Source organism: Oncorhynchus mykiss, chromosome 16 (assembly GCF_013265735.2).
Source record: "Oncorhynchus mykiss isolate Arlee chromosome 16, USDA_OmykA_1.1, whole genome shotgun sequence".
Lineage (NCBI taxonomy): Eukaryota > Metazoa > Chordata > Actinopteri > Salmoniformes > Salmonidae > Oncorhynchus > Oncorhynchus mykiss.
In genome coordinates this window covers 45,747,987-45,759,758 of record NC_048580.1, presented here as the reverse complement: position 1 = coordinate 45,759,758, position 11,772 = coordinate 45,747,987, and the positions used below count along the sequence as shown (strand labels likewise).

General features: G+C 45.0%; 1 protein-coding gene across 1 annotated transcript; it reads right to left on the bottom strand.

Moving 5' to 3' along the window:
• Window positions 1-998: 998 nt before the first annotated feature.
• LOC110492115 (nuclear receptor subfamily 4 group A member 1) lies at window positions 999-6,111 on the bottom strand. The gene is made up of 7 exons (XM_021566145.2): window positions 5,672-6,111; window positions 3,636-4,402; window positions 3,122-3,251; window positions 2,852-3,015; window positions 2,496-2,698; window positions 2,056-2,234; window positions 999-1,764 (listed from the first exon to the last, which is right to left on the bottom strand). The coding sequence occupies exons 2-7, from the start codon at window positions 4,398-4,400 to the stop codon at window positions 1,508-1,510; spliced, it is 1,698 nt and encodes a 565-aa protein (XP_021421820.2). The 5' UTR covers window positions 4,401-4,402; window positions 5,672-6,111; the 3' UTR covers window positions 999-1,507.
• Window positions 6,112-11,772: the final 5,661 nt, after the last annotated feature.

Below are 11,772 nucleotides of genomic sequence, written 5' to 3'. Positions count from 1 at the left end.
ACGAGCGACAGCTGTCCCTGATTGAGAACCCTACCCAGCCAAAACATAGAAATGCAAATAATAGAATATAGAATACCCACCCCAACCAAACCAAAATAGAGACATAAACAGGATCGCTAAGGTCAGGGCGTGACAGTACCCCCCCCCCCCCCCCCCCCCCAAAGGTGTGGACTCCAGCCGCAAAACCTAAACCTATAGGGGAGGGTCTGGGTCTGCATCTATCCGCAGTGGTGGCTCAGGTGCGGGACGCAGACCCCGCTCCACCACTGGCTCACCCCACTTTGGTGGCACCTCTGGTGCGGGGAACCTCGTCGCCAACCCCGGATTGGGGACCCTCGCAGCGGGCCTCGGACTGGAGAACGTCGCTGGAGGCTTCGTGCCATGGGATCGTCACTGGAGGCTTCGTGCCATGGATGCTTACCCTAGCCTGGCAACTGCGGGGTGCTGGCACAGGACTCACTGGGCTGTGGATGCATACCGGCGACACAGTACATGTAACCGCAAAGCATGGTACCTGAAGGGTCACATGCTCCTCAAAGTGACTGTCTTGCTCCACACTCCAACCCCTCCAAACTCTTTCGTCCCTCTCCACTCCTCACTCAAATGGTCCAAGAATTCCTCCTCGGTCTCGGACTCACCCCTCAGCACAGACGCCCACGTCATCTGCCACCCCCAAAAAAATATTTTGGGGCTGCCTCTCAGGTTTCTGTCGTGTCCTCTCCTCCTGACCACGCTGCTTGGTCCTTTGGTGGTGGGAAGTTATGTCACGGCTGTTGAAAGAAATGGACCAAGGTGCAGCGTGGTCAGCGTGCATTTCCTTTTATTATAAAAAATGACACCAACAAAACAACAAACGAGAAAACACCCGTGAAGCAACAGGCTATGTGCCATAAACAAAAGTAAACTTCCCACAAAGACAGGTGGATAAAAGGGCTACCTAAGTATGGTTCTCAATCAGAGACAACGATAGACAGCTGTCCCTGATTGAGAACCCTACCCAGCCAAAACATATAAATATAAATAATAGAATATAGAATACCCACCCCAACTCACACCCTGACCAAACCAAAATAGAGACATAAACAGGATCTCTAAGGTCAGGGCGTGACACACGTCCACCTCATCTCCCACAGTTGACAACTGTCTACCATTTTGGTTGTGGATCATTGGTGGCACACTAACAGTTAGTGCACACTCAAAGCCATAAGTCTGAAATACTGCACTAAAACAAGGAAAACTATTTCATTTATGACACATTTTCATCACCATACTACAGCCATTGCTAATGAACGAGAGAGGTCAATTTTTCCTCAAGTACGATAGTGCTTGAATAGCTTCATATCTTTTTAAGTCTTACAGTATAATTCAGTACTTTCATGTAAAATCTTTGGGAGCATAGTTTCCTTAATTTGTCCCTACTCAACACGGAGACCGCTTGATCATTTGACGTTCCTTTATCGTCGCTTTAGCAGCACAAGTGCACAGTCGGTATTGTTTTATCTCGCTCTCATAAAGGCAGAATGTCCATGGTCATTCTGTCAACTATGGGGGGTGGTGGGACCAAGTCCTCAAGCTTGAGATAGAAGATCCGTTGCAGGCCCTGGGTGCAGAGAGTCCGTAGCTCGGGCAGTTTTCCCAGAAGGCGGGAAAGGTAGTTGGGCCCAGTGGAGTCGGGGGCGCAGCTGGAGACATGATCTCCGAGACAGGTGATTAGCTGGCTCTGGAACTCCTCCACCCGCTTTGGATCCTTCAGGCCGTGGCGGTCTGTGGAGAATCAGGAGACAGAAAAGGCATGAGTGTGTGACCAGGTAAAGCAGAGTGAACACCAAAAAGAGAGGTCATTTTTAACATTATTCTGTAACACAATAACATTATGTAGGCCTATGTGTCAAGATTCATGCATATTCAGCTTGTTCAGGCAGCTCAGGTTAGGGTGAGCATAAAGCTTGACTGCAGGCTCTATGTTGCAACCTCATACTGTACTGGTTTATGGTGTCATATCTCTAGCACAGCCTGGCAGGCTGACGTGTAAGCATAGGTGGGTTGAGCTCTCACCAGTGATTATGACCAGAGTTGTGAGGCAGGAGAAGGATGACACGTCCAGGTTCATGCGGTGGAGGCTCTGGGAGAAGTCCATGATGGAGTCTATCCAGTCACCGAAACCCCGTATACACTGCATCCGGTGAAGCACCATGCCATTGCAGAAAATCAGCTTGTCTGTCTCAGGGTTGGACCTTGGGAAGAGAATATAATATAATAGGGATGATTAACTTTTTTGGGTGGGGGGGGGGTTTGTTATAGCAAAAATATCTGCACAATGTTTGTTAGTTGTGGGTGCAATCACCCCAGTCATATCCATAATGCATGTACTGTATAATCATAGCAATACAGCGAGTAATGTCAAAACAACAAAGCCATGGCTCTGATTATGCAAGTTTTTTTTTTTTTTGTGTTTTATTTTTTTAACAGCGATAACATTTGGTTCTTCTTTTCACCTGTATGCTAGTCGCAAGATGAACAGTTCCAAGAAGGCTGACTCCAATAGCAGCTCCTGGTCCTCGGAGCAGAAGGAGGTGAACCCAGGGATGCTTTCAGCCCACTTCCTGATCACTTCCATGGACTCTGTGAGGAGGTTGTAGAACTGTTTGATGTCACAAGTGTCCTCTTTCTCTGACAGACTGGCCACAGTCTCCTGGTACTGAATTACAAAGGAAGGAAAGAAGTTAGTTCTGTTAGTTCCATTAGGGGAATGCTCTGCATTCTCATGGTTCTATTTAGGCCAACAGCGACCTAATAATCCCCAAAAACAATAATAGATAGACCACAATGGAGAATTTTCAGTTGTCCTTACCTTGGAGTAGTCCAGTTTCTCAACACCAGAGTTTGATTCAATGTATTCTCTCACAAGAGAGGCAATGATGTCGACTCGAGACACAGCAGACGATAGGCACTGGACTGCTTTTGGCTTGGAGGGCAGACGACCTCTTCGACCTTTTAAGCTATCTGTTCTCACAACTTCGAGAGAGAGAAAGAAATTGATAATGTCTTAGCAACTGAGAACTGAGAAAGAACAGTGGTTATGGTGAGAGATGTGGTAGTAAAATGAATCTGAAGGGCTCACCTTCTTTCACCATGCCTACTGCCAGGCACTTCTGGAAACGACAGAATTGACAGCGGTTCCGTCGCCGCTTGTCAACTGGACAGTCCTTGTTGGCAAGGCACACGTATTTAGATTTTTTCTGTACAGTACGCTGCAAAGCACACAGAAAAGAAGCTTAGCTATCGTAGCTCAGTCTCTATACCAGTCCAGCAATGGCGATGCATGTATAAAATGTGTTTTGCATTGAATTAAAATGTATTAGACACAGTGCTTGACTTGGGTAGGAGCTCACCGGAGCTGAGTACTGACACCAGCATTTGTCTACTGCTACTCTTTTAGAATATAAGCTCAAAACTATTGTGAAGCTCATGCACCTAAATATAAAGAGTACCGGCACCCAAGATGAGTACCGGCACCTAAATATAAAGAGTACCGGCACCCAAAATGAGTACCGGCACCTTTTTCAGTTCATGTTAAGCAATGACACTCAGTTATGGAAAGAAATTGACTGAAGAGAAAGGAAAAAGCTTCTCACCTTGAAAAAACCTTTGCAGCCCTCACAGGTACGAACCCCATAGTGCTGGCAGGAGGCGTTGTCCCCACAAACAGCACAGAGACCCTCGTTTTCAGTAGGGCTGTGCGGTTTCGCAGACATTCTCCCTTCAATGAGGCCTGCGACATCTAGGGTGCCTGGCTCCTGGGTTAGAGGGGAGAAGGACAGGGGGGAGGGGTGCTGATGGCCCAGAGAGAAGGGGTCTTGCTCAGCCAGCTGGGGCTGGCCCAGAGGAGACAGATCCTCAACTGAGCCGGGACAGAAGGTGAAGAAAGAGGATGGCTGTGTTAATGCAGTCTTATCAGCCACCCAGCTGCCCGGGTTGGGAGAGTATGGACCGAAGGGCGAGTCCCAAACTGACGCAGGCTGGGTCTGGAAACCTGGAGTACAGGGAGACTGGGCTGACACAGGGCTGCCGAAAAAGTCAGAGCCACCAGAAGACAGGGCTTCGTCGAAGTAGCTCAGGGCCAAGGTGCCAGGGTAGCAGCCGTAAACCTGGAAGTCATCAATTTTGAAGGGCGGCTCAGGGTCCGAGGCGTTGGTAGGAGCTGTGGCAATCTGACAGGCATTAAACTCTCCAGCGTAAGTGCCCACCAGGGAGTTGATGCTAGTCAGAGAAGGGGCAGAGAGCTGGTCCACATGACTACTCACATCCATAGCTAACCTGGAGGTAAGGTCCAGGTTCAGAGACTCTGAGTTGTAGAGGCTGTTCTCATAAGGCTGAGCTCCATGTTGGGGGACATTCATTTCTGTGGATTCAAGGTGCAGACAACTATCTGTGAGAAAATGGACTATGGCAATTTTACAGAGGGTCTGTGTGAGCTGACTTTAGGAGATCCTACAATCTTCTAGAAGCTAGTAATGAGTTTGGAGTGGACATCCTGTTCCCCTGGGTTGCCAAATCCCTGAATAGAGAGGACTGTCAAATCTAGGTCATCGAAAGGCTTCACACACACACACACACACACACGCGCGCACACACACAGTCTGCTGCTACCAGACTCTTATTATGATTGCTAAATACTGCACAATTTAAACACTTGCCCTCCAATCCCCCTTCCCAAAAAAACTTGTAAATATTGGACTATAATTTGTGCCTTCCTGTATTAAACTTATGCTAACTGTTTTCTGTTGTACTGAGCTATTTACTTTGTCGTATTCTTATCTTTTATTACATATTTCTTATTGTTGTTGCATTGTCGAGAAGGAACCTACAAGGAAACATTTAGTTGGACGGTGTATACATACCACTAATAAAACCTGAAACTTGAAAAAGGCAGTCTGAGCCTCCCTGACTGCCCATAGATTCTTAGAAAGCATAGTTAAGTGTGTTCCAGAACTACATCTCCATTATCTGGAAATCCTTGACGTTTAAAAACACACCAAACTACATGTCTGACACATCTGAAGGGGTTGGCTTTTAGAGCTGGGACTCAAATGAAGGAAGAGGAGTGTAGACCCCCCTACTGAATGTAACAGACTGATTTGAATGTCTGTCAGCACAACTAAAGTCGGGGAGACTCTGTATCCGTGTCCTTGTAGCCACACTAGTATGCTTTTATCTGACTGTTACATTGCTTTATAAATAGTGTAGATGGCAGTACATTAGATTAGGACACAGAAGGTGCACAACAGAGGCACTATGTGGGAACACCTGTAGTACCTCATACTGGTCTTATCATGCAGCATTCTTATAACTGAATAACAGTATTAACATACCGTATGATTGTATAATGATAATTTCTTGTTATTTTCTTACTTACCTTGCAGCAATTGACTGGCAAATATATTTTCTGACTAACTTTTATTTGCCCTCCCATCAACTGTGGATGACATGCCCCCAGTTCTAAGGTATTTTGCATTTATGTATTTAGATGTATGCATCTCAGGACAAAATGGTTTTAATGTCAATAATAAAGTAAATAGCAAGGATGATTCATTGCCTAAATAAATGTACTTAGAGAATGCACTGTAATATCATACTGAAAGCAATACCTGGAAGCTGAGAGCTTGCTTACCTGTTTATATCTCACTAGTATTTTAAGCAATATCCGTAGTTACCTTGCATCTGAAGTTGCTCTGCAGTTCTGTTATTGAGATCTTGGGAACACATTTATACAATCAATTTTATTTTGCCATTACGTCAGAGGGACGCCCCCTTTAATGGTGCTTTCAAGACAACTGGGAACTCGGTAGAATACGAGGTGAAATCATGACGTCAGTGATCTTTCGGACGGAAAGCCGGAACTTTAGAAAGAGGCCCGAGTTCCCGAGTTGGAATTCCTAGTTGGATGATCGTTCAAAACGATTTTTCCCAGTCGGAACTCGTTTATTTCAGAGTTCACAGTTGTCTTGAACGCACTGAAGTCGGAAATCGGAGATTTCCGAGTTCCCTGTTGTTTTGAGCGCGGTGTAATTTCCCATACAAGCAATGCAGGGGCGAGGATCTGAAGCCAATCAGCTCATATTCAGTCAGACGTCCTTTCAAGTGACGCGCTTGCGGGATTCCATTGATGCAAACGTCCCCAGAGTCATATAATCCACATTAGCTACAAACACAGTGAGACAGGAAAAAATACAATACAAAAATACATAACTTTACGCAGAGCAAAACAAAACGGCAACTTTCGATGACACAAACAACTTTCAGTCGCTCTTTGGGCAATTATAACAAACATAATCAGGCATGCTCTCTTAAACACAATGAGGAAGTAGCGACAAAACGAAAAATATTTATTGCATTTTTACCCAATGTTAAAGATAGGTGGTAAAATGGTGTTGATTCAGCCAATCAAAGATGATAGATATGACAAATTGGCACCTTTATCTCACCTGCTTACCTCAGCCTGGTTTAACTTAGTTGTACTGGCCTATGTGTATGTTTGTCATGTCAGTATTTCCTTTCCCTTGACACATGTTTTGCTGCTACAGTGACTATTCTTGGCCATTACATGCTGATAAAAGTATATTATATTGTGTGTGTGTATATATATATATATACTGCTCAAAACAATAAAGGGAACACTAAAATAACACATCCTAGATCTGAATGAATGAAATATGAAATATTCTTATTAAATACTTTTTTCTTTACATAGTTGAATGTGCTGACAACAAAATCACACAAAAATTATCAATGGAAATCAAATTGATCAACCCATGGAGGTCTGGATTTGGAGACACACTCAAAATTAAAGTGGAAAACCACACTACAGGCTGATCCAACTTTGATGTAATGTCCTTAAAACAAGTCCAAATGAGGCTCAGTAGTGTGTGTGGCCTCCACGTGCCTGTATGACCTCCCTACAATGCCTGGGCATGCTCCTGATGAGGTGGCGGATGGTCTCCTGAGGGATCTCCTCCCAGACCTGGACTAAAGCATCCGCCAACTCCTGGACAGTCTGTGGTGCAACGTGGCGTTGGTGGATGGAGCGAGACATGATGTCCTAGATGTGCTCAATTGGATTCAGGTCTGGGGAACGGGCGGGCCAGTCCATAGCATCAATGCCTTCCTCTTGCAGGAACTGCTGACACACTCCAGCTACATGAGGTCTAGCATTGTCTTGCATTAGGAGGAACCCAGGGCCAACCGCACCAGCATATGGTCTCACAAGGGGTCTGAGGATCTCATCTCGGTACCTAATGGCAGTCAGGCTACCTCTGGCGAGCACATGGAGGGCTGTGCGGTCCCCCCAAAGAAATGCCACCCCACACCATGACTGACCCACCGCCAAATCGGTCATGCTGGAGGATGTCGCAGGCAGCAGAACGTTCTCCACGGCATCTCCAGATTCTGTCACGTCTGTCACATGTGCTCAGTGTGAACCTGCTTTCATCTGTGAAGAGCACAGGGCGCCAGTGTCGAATTTGCCAATCTTGGTGTTCTCTGGCAAATGAAAAAAGTCCTTCACGGTGTTGGGCTGTAAGCACAACCCCCACCTGTGGACGTCGGGCCCTCATACCACCCTCATGTCTGTTTCTGACCGTTGAGCAGACACATGCACATTTGTGGCCTGCTGGAGGTCATTTTGCAGGGCTCTGGCAGTGCTCCTCCTGCTCCTCCTTGCACAAAGGCGGAGGTAGCGGTCCTGCTGCTGGGTTGTTGCCCTCCTACGGCCTCCTCCACGTCTCCTGATGTACTGGCCTGTCTCCTGGTAGTGCCTCCATGCTCTGGACACTACGCTGACAGACACAGCAAACCTTCTTGCCACAGCTCGCATTGATGTGCCATCCTGGATGAGCTGCACTACCTGAGCCACTTGTGTGGGTTGTAGACTCCGTCTCATGCCACCACTAGAGTGAAAGCACCGCCAGCATTCAAAAGTGACCAAAACATCAGCCAGGAAGCATAGGAACTGAGAAGTGGTCTGTGGTCACCACCTGCAGAACCACTCCTTTATTGGGGGTGTCTTGCTAATTGCCTATAATTTCCACCTGTTGTCTATACCATTTGCACAACAGCATGTGAAATTGATTGTCAATCAGTGTTTTTTCCTAAGTGGACAGTTTGATTTCACAGAAGTGTGATTGACTTGGAGTTACATTGTGTTGTTTAAGTGTTCCCTTTATTTTTTGGGGCAGTGTATATATATACACACAGTCATTCATAATGTCACATGTACCATATAGTTCATGTGCAGGAGAGGCAGTCGAAGAGGATGTGGTGACCTAAAACTTGTAATGGGGAGGCAAATGTATTATTTATTTATTTAACCTTTATTTAACTAGTCAAGTCAGTTAAGAACAAATTCTTATTTACAATGACAGCCTACCCCGGCCAAACCCAGACTATGCTGGGCCAATTGTGCGCCGCCCTATGGGACTCCCAATCACGGCCGGATGTGATGCAGCCTCCATGCAGGCAGACGTTATGTACATAGTATCTCAGTGTCAGTCTGGGGCCTAGTCCGACATTATGAACATACTGTAGTCTCGGTGATGGGCTCAAATCACACAATCCAGGCAGGCTGTTACTATCTCCTTTCCACGCATGGAGTTCGAATTTCCTCATGCAGGGGAGTGGGGTAAATTGAGACATTTTTTACATTCAGCATCACTCCGTCCTGGGAAATATAGCATTCTTTCAAACAAAGATATCTACATATATTTCAGGATGTTGTGTATCCCTGGAAATAATTAGAATACATGTAAACATTACAGTTTTGAAAACATAGCTTGTCCAGACTCTTATGACTGCTTAACACTGCACAATGTAAACACTTGCCCCCAATCCCCCCTTTCCCAAAACACATGCTTTTCTATATTATACTTATGCTAAATGTTTATTCTATTCTACTTAGCCATTTAGTGTTCTTATATTTTATTATTTATTGTGTCTTGGCACAACTTACCCTGGGTATGGGGTAAGTTGAGCATAAGGACAGGGTAAGTTGAGTTGCCTACAAATGTATGTACAGAATTAAATATGACCACTACCTTTATAAAACCATGCCTGTCTTTACTTCCCAAACACAATTCAACACAATCACTTTTTTGTCTTTTAATAATTAAAAAAATTTAATACAGGCTTAACACCTAACAGATACTTTTAATATGGGCCAGGCCGTGGTGTTAGCTCATTTCCCAGCGATAATGACTAGCGTTATGCCTGGGAAGAAAACACTTCAATTTGCTCAACCCCAAGGCAAACATTTTGACTAGATTAGCCCATACAGCTACAAGGATGCACTTTCGGTGGCAGGTAGCCTAGCAGTTAAGGGAGTTAGGCCAGTAACCAAAAGGTCACTGGTTTGAATTCCCGAGCCATGAAGGTAGAAAAATCTGCAATTCTGCCCTTGAGCAAGGCAGTTAACCCCCAACAACATCTGGTCCCCGGGCGGCGATGACGTGGACGTCGATTAAGGCAGCCCCCTGCACATCTCTGATTCAGAGGGTTTGGGTTAAATACAGAAGACATTTTGTTTGAATGCATTCACTTGTGCAATTGACTAGGTATGCCCTTTTCCTTTCATTCTAGGTTCAGAACCTCGCATCGAAGCTTATAGAGACCCCAACTGATGTATAGAACAATCTTAAAATTATCTACTTTGGTTTAGATACAAGCATCATGAAACCTCTTAACACAATACGTTCATTTGACTTGGTGAAAATCATTTTTTGGGACGTAACTTGTTTACCACTTTTTCCATGTTGTTTCTTAATTTCATGAAGTCCTCTTCCTAAATATTTGGTAAAATGATTAATTTTGTGTATGGCTTCTTAGAAACAAGGGGTGTCTCAACTAACCCTTTGGCTCAATTTACCCCACTCTTCCCTACAGTTTAGCTTCCTGCCACATCCTGCACTGCACACTCATATTGTGCTGGTTGCCTGTGAATAGCATCCATAACTCCATGACCCCTCTGGAGTACTCAAAACTATTCATCTGTAAATGAGCTGAGTGTAGTGGGACCCACAAACAAATCAGTTGCTTACTCAATCGGCATTGAGCCATCAAAACAACACACAATTAGCCTGACAAGCTGAAGACCTGGGGCCTGTTGCACAAAAGTAGAATTAAGACATCCGGGATAAATGACTCAGCTGAGCTCAATGAAGCCAAAACATGTGCGTCCAGGCTTAATTGGTTGCACAAAGACCAAGCCAGGATGAGCAGACACGGATTCATTAAGCCAGGTGAAACCAATCCTGGATAGGTGCGCGCTCACGGCTCACTCAAATAGACCCCGCCACAGATCACAGATTAACTGATTTACCATGGCAACTAGAGCCGCGTACTTTTCCCCGTCGGAAGCACAAATCCTCATGGAGGCATACGAGGAGGTAAAAGATATAATTAAGAAGAAAGGCAACACCGCCACAGTGATAAAGCAAAGAGAAAAAGCGTGGCAAAGTATTGCAGACCGCCTGAATGCGTAAGTAGTGCACAATTACACACTCACCGCTCCGCTGAAACATCACAATTACAATTCAAATATTTAATTCACATCTCCAAAAATGCAGTTGTACTGTAATTATGAAACGGTTAATTTTTTTTATTGAAATGCACTGCAGATATGAGTGAAATTGTGTAAAGTAACTCCATCACACTGTATAAAGCTATGATAAAATTTTTGATATTTTTACTGAAAACAAGACAAAAATACCAAGTAATTTTTTGCAGTGTGACTCCATTAAGTGTGTGTGTGTGTGTGTGTGTGTGTGTGTGTGTGTGTGTGTGTGTGTGTGTGTGTGTGTAGATTAAACATGAACGGGCCAAAACGGACATGGCAGCAGGTCAAAATCAAATACAAGAACATTCTGCAGAATGGTATGGTCCCTGACTAATATTTAACAAAGCACAAGCATATATTGTACCCAGAAGGTGCCTGCTCACACATTGTCTGTACTGTTTTAGCAGTGAAAAAGAATACCCACAGACAAGGCACGGGTGGTGGGTCACCAAAGGCTGACCTTACCACAGCAGAGGACATGGCCTTGGAGCTAAATAAAGGCAGGCCCGTCTTAGAGGGGATCCCTGGGGGGAAAGAGACGAGCATAGGTTCCTCCCAAGATGCCACCCGCTTCATTCAAGGTATGTCCTTCCATCTCTACATGGGATACAACCACATTCATATTGAATCAATTTGGACTGTCTGACTTTGGTTTACCTATTGCCTTGCAGTGTCTGGCAGCACTGTGTTCCTGTTAGAGCCACCAGCACAAGCACCAGACGATGCTGATCCAGTGAGTACTCCATCAAAGGCATACTGTAGGCCTGGCATGTCTTGTCTACTAGCTTCAATATGAATCCGATTAAATGTGATAGGGTGAAGGCCCCAGTGCAGCAGCAACAGCACATGATGGAGACGATGATGAGGAGGAGACCATCTCTCTGGATTCCAGAAGGCATGAGGTATCATGTTAAGACTGTGAAAGTACTATTTACTCTACAATGGTGAGGAGTCCTCATCAAAATCAAAAAATCTAATTTCTTTTACAGGACCCAGATGCTATACAGTGGGAAAACCAGCCTGGCAACATAGTGCGTATTAATAAAAGGACACCACATCCTGCCAAATTCCAGCTGCGCTAATTGTATTGTGTTCACAGAGCTCACAAGCTATCAGAAAGTTGTATGGCAACCACCTCCGGTGCCAAATAGAACTGGCAGACATAG

What these genes read in the sequence shown, in the direction of transcription:
- LOC110492115 (XM_021566145.2), bottom strand. Translation starts at nt 4,400, where the DNA reads ATGAATGTCCCCCAACATGGAGCTCAGCCTTATGAGAACAGCCTCTAC. An exon ending in GCTGCAAAGGTTTTTTCAAG is followed by an intron (nt 3,252 to 3,635) that starts GTGAGAAGCTTT and finishes TGTGCTTTGCAG; the next exon opens with CGTACTGTACAGAAAAAATC. An exon ending in AACTCTGGTCATAATCACTG is followed by an intron (nt 1,765 to 2,055) that starts GTGAGAGCTCAA and finishes GATTCTCCACAG; the next exon opens with ACCGCCACGGCCTGAAGGAT.